Below are 20147 nucleotides of genomic sequence, written 5' to 3' on the forward strand. Positions count from 1 at the left end.
ATTCGTGGACGATGAGTGGGGATCTCTAAATTCTGTTGGAGATTGCGCACCAGAGCTTTGTGGAAAACCACGTCTTGCTCTTTTCGACTCTTACGTCCATGGCGGCCGGTCTCCTCGCTAACCCTTAGAGAGTCAAGTAACCTGTCGCTAACGATCCACACAGAGCGAGCGCAAAGGACGTTCATAGACTGATCGGGTTCTCTGTCCATTCCGAGACCCAGGTGTGGCCGAAGGCCGCAAACAAAATTCCGGGTGGAAGCCTTAGAAGCTCTTACTGGACTGGTGCATGAGCAAATCCCAGCTGGCTGCTGCATCTTAGACGAGAGAACAACATCCTTACCCAAATCAGAGCTTGGAAGGGATTCGGCAAGACCGACACTAACTCGACGGTGGAAACCCTCTCTTATCATCCCGACTAATGGACTCCGAAGTCCGCGTGTGACTGCGAACGCCCAAACGGTCTCCTTCGTCCGTTGAGTCGCAACAGGGGCGCGTATGGGAACTTGGCGGAGAGCTCGGGGCAGTCAAACAGGCGCGTACATAGCTGGTATCCCATGTCTCCCAGATGCGACAATCTGGTCCTTTTGCCATTGACCTCCGCGAAGGTCCTGGAAACACGTGAAGTACGGTGAATGAGTGTCGTTATGGAAGCAACCTAGAGTACGTTCACGAGTTCACTCAACTGCTTGGAAGGATATGGGACGAGATCCAGCCAAAAGCTTGACAGAGAGGGGAAGAAGGGAAAGATAATTGGCGTCGTACTGCACCCGCTGCCGACGCTTGCCTTGGGTTGGTCAGGCATGCTCCAGAGTGACACACCTCCTTTGCTGTCCAAGATTTCACTGCAATGCGCTACAACCCACAATGACTGGAAATGCTGCGGTCGGCCTGGGGCATTGGATCACTCAGCTGAATATAGTAAGTGCATACCAGGATGGCACACAGGCGGATTGTGCCTTTCCCAGCTGTGAGAGGTTTCAATGCGGAAATAATCCTCGGACTTCAGCCATTTTGTTCAAAGCCTGATTGTCGTTTGGCTCTAGAAGTACTTTGCTCGTGTTCGATTCCTGCTGTCGAGACGATGCTTCGTCCATTCATAACTAGATCCGCGCCCAAGCAAGAGTCGGCGAGCGCATGACTATACAGACGGCTTCGCCGCTTCGACTCAGCGACTCGCGCCATTTCAAGCCGAGGCCTGTAGCTGTGAACAGACACGTTCCTAACCTTTTGAATGCCCCGAGGGTAGCTTTCCAACAACAGGCGGAACCCCCGGGTTGCGAGATCCGAGATTGCGACGGAGTCCATGCGTAGGCCGACCTCGAGCAAAGAGCCGACGAACCTGATTACTAGGCCTTCGAGGTATCCCCTGTAGAAAGCCTCATCAATCAGGAAAAGCGTTGTGATTTTCATCACATGACGCCAAACACATGTGGGAACGCCTGCAAGGGTCTGAAAAATCCGATGGGTCACGTTTTTCCCACTGTTCATCAAGGAGGAGTGTCTGGCTTGTCGCGTCCACAACCCAGACAAAGCTTTGCACAAGACGACTGTGAGCAAGACACCTTTTCCTTTTTTCTTACTCCCTTTAGTTCAAAACAGCTCAGCGCCAGACTTCGCAATGGCTGTACTATCCGCTATACAGCAGTACCCGAAAAATGTGCGATCCATTGCGGGCACCCCTACTCCCTTCGCGCTCGCGCTGACAGCTGTGGCAGAACGCCCTCGCGAAAGCGTGGGACTTGCTACAACATACTCTAGAAATTGCTTTCGGACCTCAGTCTTGGCATTTAGTGACAGAAGTCAAACTTGCCGCAGACTTCCCAACGAACAGCGCGATTTGGCTAACTCGAGCCGCCGAAATGAGGGCTTTGAACGGACTTGCGAATGCACAATTTATAGGATATCGTGACCCTCAGCTTCATCCCCGGCTGTACGTTGAAAAGGTCCGCCAAAAGACAAGAACTGACGATCTTGTAGAGACTCGCTCAACGATGACATCTGTCTTGAAGTCGACCCGAACATGATGTGGAAGGAGCGAAAGTACGATCTGATCCATTCTCGAGTGATCGAGTACATAGAAAACTGGCCAGAATATCTCAGGAACGTGCAAACTTGCCTTGCACCTGCAGGTGTGCTCAATATAGAAGTAGTTGAGATGATTCCTTTCACCGACGAGGGTAGCCTGCCCGAAACATCCCCTCTCCTGCAACTATCTCGGATCTTGTACGAACCTTCAGAAACATCAAGGATTGGTCGCGTTTCCTCCAATATCGGGCGGGATCTGAACAGAATCGGGATCCAATCAAAACTTGTGCAATACAGGCTCCCCGTCAAAGATTGTCAGGATGAGGGAGAAATTCCAGTGGGGGATTGGCTTGTATCGACGATGGTCAAGTTCATAGAAGCACATGTAGCAATCGCAGGCGAAGGGCCTGGATAGCCTCAATCGGATGATAGGCTTGTGGAAAAAGCGAACTTGGAGATTTCGAATCCTGCTTTTCATGCCTATTGCAATTAGTCAGGTCCCCCTGGTACGTCGGTAAAGATCCGACACTGACCGTTTTCAAGCTATACCTCAGTAAGATGGTACATTGCGTTCGGAGGGAGAACCTGTGAGCAGGCTTTATGTTGAGAGGACCTGGAATTCGATGCGGGCCAGACATCAGCTGTTGCTCGCCGGTGAGTCCACGAAGTAGGGCATATAGTACTCGCGGGTAGAAAGGTGGTTCGGGACAAACGCTGCGCACTTCATTCAATCACGCGAATTCACCATGATCGTTCTCACATGCAAGTGACATCTATTTCGTCGTGGTATATGTGGATGCCATTGTCCCTTGTGAGCACATTGTTCGCTTGCATCAAATTCTCTCGTCAGTTACGTTCCTGGACTTCGCGACAGACATGGGGCGAGCAGCTTTGCTTGGAAAACAGGATCTTTCCAAATGCTGACAAAGCGGAGAAGCGACGCCAAAACGATAGCGGCTAGACTTCGGTCGTCTCGAGCATGATTTCATGGTTATTGATGCAGCAATGGGCATCGGGTGTAGGATGTCAGCGGCGTCGGAGCGACAGCACCCGGAGAAATAATTACAAGGCGAGCTTCAAGAGTGCTAAATCTGATGTATCAGAAATAGCGAGGAAGCACCAGGTAGGCGGCGGCTGGCCTCTCGTTCTTTGTCACCCGCCTACGGCTCCCTTGACATTGGCGCGGCCGAGATGGGTATCAAGCGAGGAGACGGGCTGATGGGGATGTCCTGAATGCGGTGAAATCTGCTTGCCAGGTGTGGTTCGGCTCCAAAGACCCCTGAACGCAGCTCAAATTGGCCAAGGCATTGTCCTTGGGCATCTTCAGTGCCTGGGCAGCCCGGACCTCGCAATGGACGATCGGGGCCCACCTGATTGCATATTACTGGAGAACGGGATGACGAGACCGTGCGCCGCTGACCGCGTCTTATAAAGCCGTCGCGGCCCGACGATAGCTGGAAACTCGTTGGTCAAGACCGCATCAGTCTCGTCGAAAGGTTCTATTCGTTGATCAACATGGCAAAGGAGCCCCGATCTTATGGCGGCGGAAAGTTTTCACAATATGGCTACGAAGCATCCTCAGGTTCTGACGATGGAACAAACTCGTCTCGAGACTCTGCCATTTCCGACCTAGATATATTCGTTGACTCCGGCCCAGAAGTCTGCAGTGACATCGAGCTAGAAATTCGCAAAAATATGGCCCCTGACGTGCTGGAACGTCACGGAGGATACTGGGACACCCGGTCGATCGATGATTGGAACCTTAAAACGGTCAACTACGGAATCTTCATCATCACCGGCGAATACCGTACATTTGTGTCGGGCAATTTCCGCGTCAGAAAAGAACCACATGCCCTGGATTTTCTAGATTGCAGGTGAGTCGGTTGATCGATCGCACACTTGATATCGCTGACAAGCACAGGTACGGAGAGGATCTCGGCGTTGAGTCTTCGCATGACTACATTTGCATTAGCATTACTGGAGCAACATTTCCGGACGACCTCTTTGAAAATCTCTCCAGGTACCGCTGTTGCCGGGCCATTCTATGAGACGTCTGCTAATCGAACATCGAACCAGGTATCTCAATCCCAAAGCTACCATCGACGTTCAATGCGGCGGATTAATTGCATCACCCGCGGAGTCCCATGACAGTCTTTCCACGGACGAAACCTTGGCCGGAGAAGATAAAGATATGGTACAGAGGGTCGAACATTCCATGGAGGAAGCTGGGCTTGTGCTTCGGAGCAGAAGGACACATCATATACCCAGCGCATCAACAGTGGCGCGGACAATTCAGACGGGAGACCTATGGAGCTTGCCGAGAGTAACAGGCGGCGTGTATAGGTATCTTTCTACCTGGCGAAACCTTCACAAAGAAGTAGGCGTGGACACGTTACTGTAGGGTCAGTCGCATCAATTGACAGGCGGAAGCTGACGACGGCAGGTACATCATTCGAGCCAGCGCGCCGCGAATGAAGAGATCCAGAGAGGATTCCATTGATGAGGCTGGACCGAAACGACTTCGCTTGTCGGCTGGTGAGCAAGACGTAACTGAGAGTTGCGTCTCCGTGGGCCTCGATGCGTAAGAGACCACTCGGTAGAGAACTTAAGGGACTATTAGGTTGCGTTAGCCGAAGTCAGGCGCAGTCAAGTCGTTATGCCGCAAAGTGTATCCTACGCCCGAAGCCGTATCTGTAATTCTATTTAAGCCCTCTCGGGTGCTGCTGAGCATTTCCTCTATGACTTGAGGTGGGGGAGGAGGACGGTATGCGTGACATGATATTCGAGCGGAATTGACCTTATCACCGGCTTGCGAGGCTTCCTGTAGGGCATCCGTGGCAGGTCGGCCAGCTCATCGCATTCACGGAGGACGTTCTGCGGACGCAATGGCGGAAGGCCTGGCGCACTCGCAACAGCGCCGAAGCGTAGACTAGGGCATTTCGAGCCGAGGCCCAATCGGGGCAGCCCTGCAGGGTGGGTTGAGGGCAGGCGTGAGCAGCCGGAGCGAGTGACATTGACCGAGGGGCGCTCGAGCCTCTCTGCAGAGCGATGGACACAAGGTGTGTGGGGCTTCGATCCCAGCTAGGGGGGGTGTGCGACTGGGAGTGCGCATGATGAGATGGTGGGGTGTGGGCGACGACAAGGGTGTAAGGGTGAATCGGTCAAAAAAAGTTGGAGGGGAGTGGGAACGCCAAATCTTGCATCGTCCTTGCAGCCTCCCCGGTGCCACGGCACAGACGACGTGGGGCGCTCATCTCACGTTTTAGCGTCCCCAGGACGGCCCGCTTTTGGCATGCACATGGAGACGTCAGCCCAACCAATCAGGGCTGCATCTCCCGACTTCATGTCTTGCGCAGCGACGGCCAGCGCAGAACCCGACAACATTCGTGTTGGCTGACCGTCGAGAGATTCGCGGACCAGGGATAGGGCCAATCGCGGACAAGCCGTGCAGTACCCGCTGGTTGCCGGCGGCATGGGCGGTCTGTTGGGCATCGGACCGTGGCTCCTTGCGAATGGAGGCATTGGCCCTGCAGTCGTGTCCATTTGAGGCAGCTGCGGCATGGTCTGGAATTCTGGGAGGAAGAGATATAAAGGACTGGCGCTGATGGCGAGATTCCCGGATCCGAAGACCATCAAAACCTCACTTTTACCACAAACCGCATACCTTACACTCTACCCGCAAGCCAGCACAAGATCGAAGGTGAACGAAGCCGAAAGGATGGACCGCTACCCCTGCGTCAACAGATACAAGCACGGCGTCGACTGCCCCGGCTGGGTGAACGTCCACGGTGCGCGGTGCGAAGACTGTGTTGTCGTAAGTAACACGCCCGATCATACCCAAGGCTTACTGACCCTGGACAGTACAACCGGTAGACGTGAGGGGTCTTAGCTGGTGGTGTAACGCGATCGACGGAGCATAGGGATGGGCGGAAAGCACCTGCAGCAACATGCTTAGACAGACCGGAGATGATTCTCCCTTGAATTAACTCTGTGTACCCCTATGTTGTATTCGATGTTCCCTTTGCCAGGTCCATGCCCCTGGGGTGCTACGTGCAAGTGACTGTTCTCAGGTCTCCCAATGCCGCCTGACTGTAAGCCGCCTCACAGCCTGCCTCGTAGTCTGCCTTGTGGCCTGCTCGTTGCCTGCGCGTTGCCTGCTCGCAGCGATGTCGGACGTGCGAACCATCGCGGACGCCTCTCATGCGAAGCATAAAATCGTGCCATGCCCAGACGATGTCCAAAGAGTCGTTGTCCTTCTATTTCACACAACAAGCACAAAACCGACCACCGCGGAACGTTGCGAAAGTACGACTGCCAATTTCTCACGATGCTCACGGGAGCCCGTAGAAGCGCTGGAGTCGAGCACCATGATAGGAGTCCTGAGGTGGCAAAGCTGAGTTGGCGGAGCTGAGATGGCGGACCAACCTCAACGCCCGACGTAGCAGAACGTCCGTGACGAGGGCCTACCCATGGAACCAGATGCTGGTCGGATCAACGTAACTTTCCACGGTCTCGACCCCCACGACACCACCGCACTTGCCCATCGGCTAAGGAACCTATCCGTCGATAGTGCCATGCCCCTTCAATACTGGCTTTGTGGGTTGCACCTGAACAATCAGGAAATAGGGATGGGCCCGCACATGGTGAGTCCCCAGTCTTATCCACCCTCTACACCCTTCCGCGCAAGACCGTCTATCCATGACAGGAAGCGTGCCAATCTCGGTTGGAAACAGCCTCCCCGCGCATGTGTGAGACTCAGATTCTGACAAGCATCGGCATACGGCACCTTTCTTCCCGAACAGGGGTGTATGAAATGCCACGACCAGAAGGAGTGCTGGCCGTCGATCAGCACTTCAAGACGACTGACCATGGGCTTCGGGTATGGATCATCGCAGTCAATTCGACGTATGTGACAGATGACCTCGAGCTCTCGCAAGCCATTTCAAGTTCTTCTGTCTAAGTCTCTAGTTCCGCAAGTCCTCCTCGCGATTCTTCGCGCCAGCCAATCCGACGACTCTCTCACTTCGACGATTCCCTCACTCCGGGGCACCATGTTCTTTCTAGATGCCTTCGACACAGTCTTGACGGAGTTGTTCGGATTTCATCACGACGACATCAGGTTGTCTTCCAGTGCTGAGCATCAAGTTTCCATCGCCATCCACAGTCTACCAATACGCTCACCAGCTGTCCCCAAACTCTCCCACAGCGCCGACTCTCCTTCCTCGCCGTCTTATGATGAGAAATACGCGATTGGCGTCACCAAGGGATTTGACAAAGCCTTAGACGAGGAGCATCTCCAAGAGACTCCTTCGTCTGATATTGGGCCCCTCACCATCGTTGTCCGCGATTTGACACGCTCACAAGATTGTCAAACCCGCCCTCTGCTATCACCTCGCAGATCCCTGGCTGCTCTCTCTGGGTCCAGCCATTCCTCGGCCACCAAAAGTATTCAGGCAAGCGAGAAGACCTTGGACGGCCGCGAATCCGACAAGGAGTCTCAGGGCAACGTGCGAACAACCTCTCAGCCTCCCGTACAAAGGCACAACGAACCCCCCGTGGGCGACTGTAAGACCAAAGGCCCCCCCAAAAGCGATGTTACCTCGAATCGTCGCCAGAATTCTATAAGCCAGTCGGAAGCCTTTCTCCACCAAAACTCAAACACCGACTGCGTTGACGAAAGCGCAATTGATGATGATTCCGAGTGGGAAGACTCGATCAAGAATGACAACATCGACAACACGTCTAGCGTTGACGAGACTGGCAAAAGGTCTAGCATTGACGAGGAGACCTTCTTTCAGCGTACCGACAACAACAGCAAGCTGACCTCGCGTCGCTCTCTTATTACCATGATGGTGGTTGAGATGGACAACCGCGGAGGGGTAGGGAATGTAGCCTCTCGGTCTATCTCAACACTTCCGTTTCGTACCAGCCACCCGGCCCCGCCTACCTTAGCCGTCTCTCCCAATGATTCCGACGACGCCCCATTGATAATGAAGCGCGATAACGGCTGGTCGCCTCTGAAGCCCATCATCGAGGTGCCACGGTCCGCTCCTTGGCCTATCTCCAAGAATGCCAGCCGTTGGTGCGAAGCCGTCCTCTCCCCCCGAACCACACGACGGTACATGCTGGCGACAGAAATGACCAACTCTGTCCGATGGAACATGCTTTGGGAGCGCGGGCAGAAGTCAGCTACTGCTAACGCAGTGCTCAAGCGCCGCCATACCTCCCACGACGTCGCGAACCTGAAGCAGTATCCCGAGATCGCCCGGACAACCACGAGGAAGGATGGTTTCATCGATGCCCTATACCTCGCTTATCACACAGGCGATGATTACAACACAAGGGGATGGTGACGTGCATGGTCGCGAGATGGGAACTCTGGAGTCACTACGGCGACAAAATCCGAATAATTATTCGATTCGCGCGACTTCGAATGGGGCCGCGGAGGCCTTACCGTACAGAGACGCGCATTGATCTGCGGAACAAGATGAAGGAGAGATGGATTCATGATAATGCGGCAGGAAGCGATGGTAGTATTTGTATATACAAGAGTGACAATCTTCCGATACATTCGCGACGAGCGCACTCAGCATGTCTTCGTTGAATTAAAAACACGAAGAGAAGCCCGATTTCGAAGATATGGGTCGTTGCAACTAAATATCACACAAGACAGTGCGCACTGGGAGGGTCCAAGGCATGTGACCGATGCTGGTTTCAAAGGTGCCGCGACTAAGTTCAAGTACATGATGATCTGGGTATCTATGGAATTGTTGCTGCTCAAGAGACAAGTTGACAAGTTGGAGAGCTTCGAGGTCCTGACCAGTGCGCGCTCTCTCGATGCTGTCATGAATGCCAGGCACATCTCTTGAGACAGTCTCTCACTTCCTCGAGGATTAAAATTCCCGGCTCTCGCCATGTCTGGTTTCGTTGCCAGACTTGGCCTCCTTGTGGACTACCATATGCGATGTCTTCTACGTCGTTAACACAACACAATGCCAAAAGCCAGGACGCGCGCGATCTACAGTGCTCAGTAGTCCCAGTACAACGCCTTCAAATGAAAGGATTGGGAGGGCGAAAATCCAAGTAAGCCACGTAGAAAATCAGACTAAGGTCTCATAGTTAGAGCAAATCAATGGAGTGAGGCAATTTGCTCACATCTTCTTCTTTTCAAGCTCCATCGTCAGAGCGTTGGGATACTTTTCGTGACAACCCCACTCTGAACGCAGGCATTGATTTTCCTTCATAGATTGAAGCATCGGGGCACCAAAACCATGCACCCGATCAAGGGGCACACAGTAGGGTGCAGACAGACCGTTGTAGATCAACTTGCCCGAGTCGAGTAGTAGGTAGACCACCCAATGGGTCATTGGAAATTCGAACTTGAATTCGGGATCTAGCGCAGCATCTCTCTCCGAAGCTGCAGCAAGAGTAGTACTATCGTGCTCGAAAGAATCGTATGGCAGAACACAAAGGGCTGGAGCTAGATTAGCAACTGAAGTCTGTAATTTCAAGATGTATCGAGTCTTCTGAGCCAGCAAGCTCGGGTTGACTGCGCTCTCGAAATGATTGGCTTCCGTACCAGAAATTGAGTTCTGCCCGGCACTCAGAGATCTTTCCGCACATGGACCGGCGATAGTGCTTCTTTTCTTGGATTTAGAACGTTGATCGTATGCCTGAGAGGAGTCTATTAGCTTCGTTGTAGATGTTCATCAACTCACTCAACCGTCACAACGCGGAAGAAACCTGGCCTCATGCAGTAACGGGGGCGCTTTCAAAGCTTTGGCTTACTCTTGAGATGAAAAATTCTTCCGCAATTGAAAACTCATTACATGGTGAATTTCGCATGAGGAAAGTTGTGGTGTTGGCTGACATTGTATACCTCAACTGTGTTTAGAGAACTTGATGGCGAGAATGACGACCGGGAAAATGCCCCCGGGCAGGAAGATAGACGCATACTTATATCAGGGGGGTCAAAGTTGCGAACGTTGAGGTGCTTCCCCCAGAAACGAGGAAAGAGACCCAGGGTCCCCGTACAAGACCCTGTCATCGCTGAAGCCACTCAAATTCAGTGGGGAGCGCATAATTACTTCGAGATGCCACTCAAACGGCGAAGTCAGGCCCGCGAATTCGCTAGTCACCGGTTCGTTCTCAAGTTGACCAGCGCAGGCCGCGTGCAATTTTTGTTACGGGCCATAGATATGTAGAGCTAATCAACCAAAAGGTGATGCGGTGCCCTCAGCTATGTTAATCACCATGAGGCGCGAAACGGATACTCAGCGCCAAGAAGCAACCGGTGTCTTAGCATCGCGTATGATAAAGAGAAAGGGCTATGCCATGGGAATTCTCTTCATCCTTGAGCCTCCCGACATTAACTCTGAAGGAGGTGAAAGAAATGTCTGCGTCTGGATGGTGGAGAAGAATAGCTGCAAGCTCGTCAGGGAGCCGAATGGCACAGCATTGACGTTTATTGTGCAGGTGATTTCGGAATGATCCTTGATAAGCTCTACGGCTACTATGTTGAATACGAATGCGACCTGGCATGAAGTGTGGTGACCGAAAAATCTTGTAAAGCCCTGATCACAACGCTGCTAAGGCAAAGGGCACAACGAACGATGAATTGCGGCTTCGACATAGGTGAATGTCCAACACCACAGATGGACAACTGTGTCGATTGGTATATATGGCGTTGATTCCGCATGCCAAACGAGTACAGCGAGATACGTGCGAAAATATCGAGGCTCTTCTTACTGTGGCCCTATTCACACCGCCTGATTCCTGGCTTGGGCCGCACCGTCGATCAGCCTGCGGCAAGGTCCTGACGTGGTGCGTGAGATAGCGTGCACTTATATGGCCAAGCTGCCAAGCTTCTGGCAATACCGAGTCGGCCCGGTGAATGTGGCGGACGCTGTTTCGTTCTCGCACATTACCTACCTATGCCCACAAAAGTTCAAGTAAGGCACCCGATGCACAGCTGAGTGAGGTATCGTCACTCATGCATGGATGAATTTCATCCATATTGGTTGTGGCTCTGCGATCGTCGGGGAATAGTCATGGACCGGATTGCATTAAGCGGAGTGTCAGGCTCAGGTCTGACTGTGCATATATGCTGGCAGTTCACCGACTTTGAAATGGTCAGGGTGCCCGGGGCTTAGGATTCTGATTAGTAGCCGCATATATCAGGGGAGAAAGGGCGTGTGCATTTTGTGTCGAACCATCTTTATCACATCTGTCATTGCCGGTCCATAACTGACCGCGCCTTGATTGCACATGGGGCTAGTCATTAGGCAGCCGTGGCGGACTGCATTTGAATTAGACTAGTTAGGTCGAAAACTCGCCTCCCGCCCATGCGGCGATTGACATACTCTGATACACCTTGGTTCGGGGACCATTCCCTTGTCAGAGGGTGCAGAGTGGGTGGAATCGGTCGGTGAGACAAGAGCCTGACAGATGCTCATTCGCACATATGCGTACGTTGTCACATCTACCTTCGTCGCTAGAAGTTCATTTGTGGGTACTATACAACCAATCCAGTCATAATGACTCACCGACAATAGCTCTCAGAAAGCTTGAGTTGCTTCATCGTGGCCCTTGCTTGTCATTGCCTTGTTGTACCTCTGCATCAGACATGCTACCAACCCAGCCTGCATCAGATCTTGAGCTTCATCGTATAAGACAGTGTCATGACCTCCAAGAACATGGCGAATTTTGATTCGGAAGCTGTATCTCAAGTGCTTCACCCATAGGAAACAGTCCGTTCAGGGTTTTAACGCATTCTTTCCGGCTACATCATTATTCGACGCCGATCATGTCATCACCTTCTCTCATACCACAACCCCCTTCAATCTACGACGATTCTTCGCACAGAATGATTGAGGAACGTCATGATAAAGGTCTAGATGGCGGACGCCGCACCGGACACATCATTTCATTTTCCAATGTCGAACTGTCGATGTCATCCACGATCCAATACACTGAACATGTACTACATGGCGCTGAGACTCCGGAGCGGTTCGGCGGCGCAAGCCGCCTTCATGTGAGTTGGACTTTCTGAGTTTGTTAGCAGATACTGACAGTTCCAAGTCGTCTTCGAGACATCAAGCTGCCAATCCTCTGAGATCCGACGAGTCTATCTCTGACACTGGACACGTCGCGCCAAAACCTGATGGCACAAGAATTTGCCTCACATCGCATACGGCTCCGAACTCTGGAATTCCGGGTCAACCCTCGCTCGAGGCGGGTGGAGCGAAGGAGGCGAAGTGTTTCTGCGAGAACCTGGAGCTCGGCATTATGCCGCCTGCTCAACTAATCCACAACGGTAATATTTACAGAGTAAAGCAAGACCCAGTTGAGTTTCTATCAACTTTGAAGAAGCCATTCACGGCTCCATTTGGATATGTCATCTTGCATGGTGCCAAAGACTGGGTCACGGAGGGAACCTTGGTCGTAGGCTGTGATCGATCGGTCCTTGCCTGTTTCCAATGTAAGAAGACCGTCAAATGCAACGCAGAGCTAAGACCTGATCAGATCAATGAGCTCTTTTCAACTATAGAATGACCTGACTCCTTAGACCTGCTGTCATCCTCGTAGATGCCATTCAGAACGACCGAAAGGAACGAGATACTGATACGTTTCAACATACGCCATCAGGTCTGGGCAGAGGTTGAAGGTAGTACCTACATCAGGATTGCAATTTGTACAGGTAGCGCGGTTTATCGAGGTTGAGGCAACAAAGTCATTGGTATTCAGTTGATGGATCCGCAATGGAGGCGCCGTTTGTGACGTCAAGTATTTGTTTGTACGATCTGCACGACGGCCAGTATTTTCGTGACCTCTATTCCCAGAATACGGCAGATGAACTGCTCGACGCGGACCAAAGCTCCGAGGTCGCACTCCTAGAAGATTGCTCTGATGAAATGGCCGGCCGAGGGCTTGTGATTTGGTTGCAGGCTACGCTCCCTAGTCTTGGCAGCCTTTCGGCTTTGAAAAGTCTCTATGTAGGGAGTAAAGGTACGTAGGCGGGTGATGGCACAAAAGGTGCATGGTCTCCTGCGGGAAGGTAAACGATCTGAGTGGGACTAAAGCAACCGTTCTTCCTTCTTGAGGTGAAGCTGGTGTTCTATCCTTCTCTCACGCTGCCCCGTCTAGCCCTCCACCGATGTAGCCGGGACTTCTATAAAGTATCTCGATCAGCAGTGCCCGCCCAAACGAGTCCCCAACAGTGACGGCTAGATGCACATCAGCACTGGAACGGATTGCGTCTCTGAAATGAGGAACTGAAACCAAGCACTGAACATTTAACTAAGCTCAGAGGACGCTGCCCCTGAATTACAAAGTTCCAAAATCCGACCGCTGCCCGGGAGTAGCTGTCAGCGCTCAACTGACTGGGTAGTCCCGCATTGTCTCACACTTCAACGGACCGAGATATAGTCAACTTCTCCCTCTCGGGACGATGTAGCTCAACGGTGCAATTGAAATCTCGGTGTGAGGATGGCCCCTCAGATTCGTTGGCTGATGCTGACAAGTATCAACTATCAAGCCCTTGGAGAACAGATTGATTGGGTTATCCGGCCTGAGCGAAATGCCAGACAGGCTAGCTCTCCCAGAAGATAATCTAGGAGCGCTCGGCAGTCACCCGCTCACTAGAAGCAGATAGCTAATCGCCAGGCCGCCGGAACTGAGGAAAGCGGAGCAACTCAATGCAGTCAAAGCAAGCTCCAATGAAGGCTGGAAATGCCTTGCTTCGATCGCCAGACCCTCGGAAGAAAACGAAACTTCACCGTGGCACTGGATAACACTGGGCCATGTGGTTGTGTGATGGAGGACGGAATTAGGACATGCAAGTCGGCGATGCACCGCAACTGGGACTTGCCGATATCGCTGAACGGGCCTTGCGCTAGGGAAAACGATGGCACAGTCAAGACTGCGAACAACCTTCTATTTTCCCGACTAATGATAGCTATTTGTGCAGGTTTTGCCTGAGTGAATCTTCTAGGCGTACATCATGGATGACGTGTCTCAACAAACTGGTCAAAGTCTCCCGTGATTTCTGTCAGTATGTTACAGAACTTGGAATTCTCTTCCGTTTTGCTGAGGACCTCCAGGTCATGTCGCAATTCTCGCATTACATCATCGTACCTCCTGACTAATGGAACGTAATAACGTGTCATCCAATCCCCTGCAGAGCAAATGGTTTCGTTTATGTTCCGCAACTCAAAGACTCGATCAGTCGCTTTTGCCAAGTTGAGGTGCTGGCCGGGGCAATCATCAACCTTCAAATCCGCTCTTCTCATGATGATGTGTCGAAAAGGGAAGTACGAGGCCAATGCCCTGAACCAGCCGACCTGACTACCCCTGGCCTGTTCATTCCTGGCGTTGAGGAACTCAAGGTACGTGGCCATGACCCCGAGTCGGGTGACCCTTCCTTCCCCATCGATACGTGAGGAGACCTCCAACCACAAGTTGAACAACCTTTCGGCTTCATCAAGATTTCTCTCTTGTGTCGAGATTTTGGCAAGAGCTAGGTAGATGTTGCTAAGCGTCGTCGTCGAGTTGCCTGACATTGTCAAGACTCTCTCAAACTCCCGTCTGGCTTCCCGATACTTTTTATCATCCATCTGATAGTAGCCGAGGTTCATGCGAGCTTGGCAGACTAGTGAAGGGGTGTTGGTTTGGTCAATGACTTCCTGCAGAAGGAGTCGAGCATTTTCCCTGTCGCTTGTATTGTCGGTGTTTTTGAGAACGAGTCCTAACTGACTGGTGATAGAAAGCATTTCATCGCTCCCTCTGCTGAACTTCGAGAGCATATTTCTGGAAACAACGATATACGCCCAGGCAGATAGTCTTGATTCCACACGGCAATAGAACTCCTGCGCGATGTTCTGCAGAGCATGCCAGTCTTGGTGCTTAAATGAAAGTCTCGCGCTCCAGGTCAGCCAAGCGATGGGCTCTGACGTTTCTCTAGAGTGGCATTAACTGAGCCACTCCTGAAGAGCGCTATTCCACGTAGTGTGCTTACCTAGCCTGAATCTCCTTTTCCATCCTCTGGATGAGGTCCTCGTCGGGAGGATACTTGGATAAGACATCCTCCATGTGTCTGGCTTATTTGGTGGTTTTGTGGGTCAAACCAAATGCCAAAGGATTTGCGAGATGATGGGTCTTTAAACTTGAGATACTTCGGCGGGATCTCTACGGACTTTAAAGAATTGGGCAGTAAGAAGGTGTCTGGCTTGGCCTGTGTTCATCGCACATCGCTGTAGGAATTTGGTTCTTTGACCTGCGAAAAACAACTCCACGTCATCTATTCACCGACTTTGTTGTCTTAGTACATGCCAGGCTCCGCTGCATTAGTCCAAGAGGTTGCCAATGCAGCCGAAATAACGATGTTCAGGCGGCGTGCATGGCTTTGGTCGCGTAGGGGTAGTATGCTCGCCAAGATGTAGTTTCGTGGATGGCAGTACTTGTTGGAGTTACAGGGTCGTTGACGAAGTTGTCCTGACAAAGGCGAGTTATCACGGAAAGGTTGGGGAGCAGCAGGCGGCTCACATTGACTACTGTGTGTCCATTTACCTACCCCCGTGTTTCAAGATTCGTTCTTCCTGCGCACATCCGACTCGAAATCGCCGCATGTGTCGCTGAATGTCCCATCTTTCGACGACTTTGTCGCCATCGCTCTACAAGGCTAATGAGACGCTCCACGGTCGGTAGCGGTCCAAAAGAAAACGTAAGACTATCTCGGGTCGCAGCCAAGGCTCGGCTGATCAAGTCATCGCCTCAAAGCCGTGTATCCAAACGACGGCCAAACACTTCGGGAAGTAGGTCTGGACTCTGGCCAGTGTTCGACTGGCGTTGCTGTGTAGTGGGGGAGAAGCCTTCAGGCTTGCTTCTGGGCTGGTAATAGAGACACGGCCGTCTGATGAGATGATACATTCACCGACTGTCTACAAGAGCAGTGTGTTTGTCCAAGGGGCTCCTGGTTGGGGAATTGTTGGTGAGTCTGCGTCGGATACAGGGAAGCTCAGCCACCTGCGAGGAACCATGTTCGCCCGTCAAGGCCAGGATTACAGACAAGGGTAAGGGCATACAGGCGCTTCGTGGAGCCGGCAGCTAAAGGTGAAAGGTGAAGGGTGATAGGAAATAATACTCATCAGCATCTGGATCCATGCTCCATCCATGCTCCGAGGCCGCGCGCGGCATGGTTAGTCACCAGGGATCGACAGAGGCTAGCACTTGTTGGCAAGCCTGCCCCGAACTCACGTGCGCCTGCATCTGGCATTCCATCCATTGTTGGTCTTCTTGGCCCTTGTAGCTTCAATTTCAACCGGCGCAATGTGTGTTGCGATGGAAGCCAGTTGTGATACAGCTGGGGTCCATTGACACAGTCGGTGAGCAAATGGGGCAATGTCCGGCAGGCGAAGGAAGCAAAGACGTGCAATGCGTGAGGACCATGGCCAACTTTATTGGGAGGCTGAGCTGCCGGATATAGCCGTCGATGATTACAAAACACGTCGATTACTTGGCACTCTAACCAAGCTATGAAGGTCTCCTCTATTGCATATCTGACGACGCATCAATGATTTGACCTTAGCTGCACCTTGTCCGACTTGTGTCCTCCGAACCCTAGTGCGTTTTCCTGCAATGCTACATCTTGGCCTGGCACAGGACTCGGTCACCGTTTGGAGATGGGGTGTGAGGGCGAGCATACCACTAGTCTAGATCTCGCCCATTCCACTTCTGAGTGGACCAAAACATGTTGGGACGGGTCACCTGGGCCTCTCAGGGCCTTAGGCGCTTCCACTCTGTCTCTTTCGCGCCCATCACACGCGGATCAAGCCTGCCGGCGCTGACGTGCCTACAGCGTTGATTGACTGACGGCGTCTTGCACTAGGCCGCGGTTGGATATCTATTAGTACTTCCAAGCCTGCTGTCTTTCGTATGGATCTCGAAACTAAGGCCATGTTTTGACCAAGGGCCTATATAGAAGACGCAAAGGCGCACCCAGTATCTGTGAAGCCGTCTTCAAAGGCGAAACTGGCCACTATTTAGCAGCAGCAGCTGACAAGTTTAAAATACCATTTCCCGAATGCTATCAGCGCAAAGCTGAGGATCATAGGATGAAGATCACATATCTGAGCAGTTTGCCAAACTCCACAATGGCAATGCCCCCTTCTCATCGTACGCAGCCACGGTAATCCCAACTTGAGCAACGCTTAGCTAAAACCAGAAGCCCAGATACTCGACCAGGCATTCGCCATGGTGCCTGGGCAGAACCAAACGTGGGGACCAAAACGAAGAACCGCAGCGATCTGGACTTGTGTGAGTGCCTGGAGACAAAACACCCGCCGACAAGGACTGACATATAACATCAGTGCAGATGCGGTAATGGAGGAATGGAGATACGTACCATGTATTGTTGGAAATGTGAGATCCTAAGATGCGGTTATTGTACAGTCAACCGCTTTCCAGTGAAGGACGTATTAGGATCTATGTGATCATTTGCTTTCTGGCTATACATCGACTTTCATGATCTGAAACCTTGGAGAAGCCGAAGATTGCTACGATTTCTGCCCCAGAGCCGGTTTATTCGAACGGTCTACCTCTTGATGTACGCAGCATAGACAAGGTTGAATCTACGGGTCAAAACAGGCAAAGAAAGAGCTGGAGCGGGTACGCAAAGGGGAGTACCACAGTGCACCCATAAACTCCACCGAAATGGGGCATCGTAGAGCCGGTGTGTGCTGGGGTCAATCTCTTTGCTGCAAGTCAAGTGGGGCGTCCTTAAACACACTACCAAGTACAGTGTACGTAACACTGAGCCTGGAAGTCGCGACACGCCCCCGACTTTCCACGGACAAGGGTGCCGGTACCGCCTGCTCGCCTTCCAAGCACCCCGAATCGGGTGGCTTTGGCGCCGCAACAGGGGCCGCTGCGCATGGCAGACCACCAATCACACATTGCCTAGCAAGCCAGATCGCACCTAATCATGTGGTTGTTTGCCAACGACGCGCCAATCCCTGTCAGGTCCCCTTCCCTGCTCTCCGCCGGAACGAGCCTGCCAGGGTCCGGCGGCTTCTTTACAGCCCGTGAGTGATTCATCTTCCCCAGGTCAGCTACCTCTTCCGTGCAGCTCCGCTCTAGTTGACCTGTCAAGTGTCGCCCGGCGGGAAACACGCGAAACCACTGCCTGTCTTGGAGAGTGCTTGATCCCGGGAAGCTTCTCTCCTTCCTTCTCCCTGCGTTAACCGCACAATGTAATGAACACCGCCGGGCGACTACGGCCGCCAGGACCTGCATGGAAGTGAATCGATACCTTCGGGAGGTTGTTAGGCTCCGTGAAGTCGACAAGGGATCGTTCCCTGTTCCGGGGCCTGGCACAGGGCCGCCCTTCAGGCCACGCTAGTAGTTCATTATCGGTGTATCCGTAGGAGCCATGCCGTGATCACCGCTGGGAACGTGATAATGCGGGTGAACTTCGAAGACATCCCGCACTTGACGCAATTTACGTTCGATCATTCGATGACTTGTCCTTCCTCCGGGCTAGCAAGGTCTCTGAGAGCTCCTTGCAGCATCTGCTTTATTGTGTGAAGGCTTCTCAGGCTGACCCTTCCCAAGAGGACCTGCACAGACGGCCCCTGGGATGCGTAGTTCAGGCCTAATCTGGCTGTTCTTGACCGGTCGCGGAACATCCGGTGATTCGAAAAGCAAGCCTCTCAGTCAGACCAGCAGGGAAGGTAGATCGACGTGTGCGTCAGGTCCAGCAGGCAGTGTTCCCAGGATATCTCCTGCTCCGGAAACCCACGAAAACTCGAGAAACCAGTCATCCATCCTTCACATACAGTCAATCCACCCTGTCGTTTGAGTATTGCGCCGCCCATGACGGATTTGCATCAACCAACTGCTCCGTAATCGATCAATGAACCGAGTCGACTCATCAACATGGGACCTCGAGTGAAAGGCAAACTCGCCCCTCCCACGCTCGGAGGGCAGTCATGCAACCAGACACGTCCCCGAGCCGCTCATCATCTGGCCATTCCCCTAAGAGAAGGTCTAACACTAGGTTTTGTAGGGCCACAACCTTCTTCATGTCGAGCAGCAACAACCAGGCTTTGAGACCAACCCAAATGAGACTGTCAACCCTCACTGCCACTTGATCCCAGATGGTGACACAATAGCGGCGCAGAAGCAGGAAGTCGAGCAACGGGAAGCCGAAAATGCCTCCTACAAGGACTGCATCAAATCGATCCGTAGCGCCAATGAACACGAAGCTGAGATGATTTACAAGCAAATTAGGACATCAGGCAAACCCGTGCAAGGCCTTCAAACCAGCCCGACGCAACTTGTCGCCGGGAATCGTCCATAAGAGAAAAATAAACCAACCCACATTTCTATTCGCGAGGAAATGAGGGAATGTTCGTTGATGCTCGCATGCCTGCCCCGCCGTAATGAGGGGCGTCAGTTTGACTGGAAGATTTGACAAAGATCATCCGTCATTGATGCCGTTCACACGCATGATGCTCTCTTCTCAGGGCAAACAACCAGAACGAGGCATGGCGGTAGCTTGTGCAGAAGCCTGATTCCACGAATGGCCAGTCCGCAATCACCATGTTCTCGAAGAGGGGTAGACAGCTGATGATGGGATGGGCTACCAACTTGCAGACTTGGACGACTTTTCTTAATTATCGTGGCACTTGATGTACGACGTCTCCGGACAATTAACGGAATCAACCACAGCTTCCGGCCTCCATACGTCACAGCCATGGACGTCCTTGCAGATCTGCTGAAGGAGCAAGATCAGCGCGTGACATGTGACGCTTCCCATGCTCTCGGCAGTCACTCAAACTGATTAGATAATGCTGCCACCGCCCTCCTGGCAGTATCCTTGGGGGCCGAAGATGAACCAAAACCTCTGATGTCGCTGTTCTAGATAGGCAAGCGACGGCAAGACCATGGACGTCATTGTGGGTTTTCCCAACGACGAGGATAGTGCATACTGCATCGTGCTGCTCTCTATAAAAAGAAGCAATCGATGCTGCTGAAAAAATCTTCGATGTGCAACCTATTCAGCCGCATGGTCATACCGGACTGGAGAGATGTAGTCCCGTCGTAACCAAGACGTAGAACCTTCG

The 20147-nt window shown here is 52.4% G+C and overlaps 9 protein-coding genes across 9 annotated transcripts; 5 read left to right on the forward strand and 4 right to left on the reverse strand.

Annotated features, from left to right (window-relative positions):
- Window positions 1-1618: 1618 nt before the first annotated feature.
- On the forward strand, window positions 1619-2440 carry CCOS01_16964 (uncharacterized protein; the record flags this gene model as incomplete). Its single annotated transcript, XM_060465098.1, has 3 exons — window positions 1619-1657; window positions 1707-1930; window positions 1978-2440. 3 exons carry the CDS (start codon window positions 1619-1621, stop codon window positions 2438-2440), a joined length of 726 nt encoding a protein of 241 aa, XP_060304365.1.
- A 1100-nt stretch (window positions 2441-3540) lies between these two features.
- CCOS01_16965 (uncharacterized protein) lies at window positions 3541-4610 on the forward strand (the record flags this gene model as incomplete). Its single annotated transcript, XM_060465099.1, has 4 exons — window positions 3541-3899; window positions 3947-4045; window positions 4102-4422; window positions 4469-4610. The coding sequence occupies 4 exons, from the start codon at window positions 3541-3543 to the stop codon at window positions 4608-4610; spliced, it is 921 nt and encodes a 306-aa protein (XP_060304366.1).
- A 151-nt stretch (window positions 4611-4761) lies between these two features.
- Window positions 4762-5586, reverse strand: CCOS01_16966 (uncharacterized protein; the record flags this gene model as incomplete). Its single annotated transcript, XM_060465100.1, has 2 exons — window positions 4762-4954; window positions 5285-5586. The coding sequence occupies 2 exons, from the start codon at window positions 5584-5586 to the stop codon at window positions 4762-4764; spliced, it is 495 nt and encodes a 164-aa protein (XP_060304367.1).
- A 157-nt stretch (window positions 5587-5743) lies between these two features.
- CCOS01_16967 (uncharacterized protein) lies at window positions 5744-5898 on the forward strand (the record flags this gene model as incomplete). The annotated part of the gene is made up of 2 exons (XM_060465101.1): window positions 5744-5839; window positions 5887-5898. 2 exons carry the CDS (start codon window positions 5744-5746, stop codon window positions 5896-5898), a joined length of 108 nt encoding a protein of 35 aa, XP_060304368.1.
- A 388-nt stretch (window positions 5899-6286) lies between these two features.
- On the reverse strand, window positions 6287-6394 carry CCOS01_16968 (uncharacterized protein; the record flags this gene model as incomplete). Its single annotated transcript, XM_060465102.1, has 1 exon — window positions 6287-6394. One exon carries the CDS (start codon window positions 6392-6394, stop codon window positions 6287-6289), a length of 108 nt encoding a protein of 35 aa, XP_060304369.1.
- Window positions 6395-6494: 100 nt separating this feature from the next.
- Window positions 6495-8378, forward strand: CCOS01_16969 (uncharacterized protein; the record flags this gene model as incomplete). Its single annotated transcript, XM_060465103.1, has 3 exons — window positions 6495-6668; window positions 6828-6930; window positions 6994-8378. 3 exons carry the CDS (start codon window positions 6495-6497, stop codon window positions 8376-8378), a joined length of 1662 nt encoding a protein of 553 aa, XP_060304370.1.
- A 697-nt stretch (window positions 8379-9075) lies between these two features.
- On the reverse strand, window positions 9076-9897 carry CCOS01_16970 (uncharacterized protein; the record flags this gene model as incomplete). The annotated part of the gene is made up of 3 exons (XM_060465104.1): window positions 9076-9130; window positions 9181-9698; window positions 9814-9897. 3 exons carry the CDS (start codon window positions 9895-9897, stop codon window positions 9076-9078), a joined length of 657 nt encoding a protein of 218 aa, XP_060304371.1.
- Window positions 9898-11830: 1933 nt separating this feature from the next.
- Window positions 11831-19381, forward strand: CCOS01_16971 (uncharacterized protein; the record flags this gene model as incomplete). Its single annotated transcript, XM_060465105.1, has 3 exons — window positions 11831-12058; window positions 12106-12468; window positions 19088-19381. The coding sequence occupies 3 exons, from the start codon at window positions 11831-11833 to the stop codon at window positions 19379-19381; spliced, it is 885 nt and encodes a 294-aa protein (XP_060304372.1).
- On the reverse strand, window positions 14025-15114 carry CCOS01_16972 (uncharacterized protein; the record flags this gene model as incomplete). Its single annotated transcript, XM_060465106.1, has 2 exons — window positions 14025-14739; window positions 15041-15114. The coding sequence occupies 2 exons, from the start codon at window positions 15112-15114 to the stop codon at window positions 14025-14027; spliced, it is 789 nt and encodes a 262-aa protein (XP_060304373.1).
- Window positions 19382-20147: the final 766 nt, after the last annotated feature.

Source organism: Colletotrichum costaricense (genome assembly GCF_030867565.1).
Source record: "Colletotrichum costaricense strain IMI 309622 chromosome Unknown Scaffold_36.1, whole genome shotgun sequence".
NCBI classification, from domain to species: domain Eukaryota; kingdom Fungi; phylum Ascomycota; class Sordariomycetes; order Glomerellales; family Glomerellaceae; genus Colletotrichum; species Colletotrichum costaricense.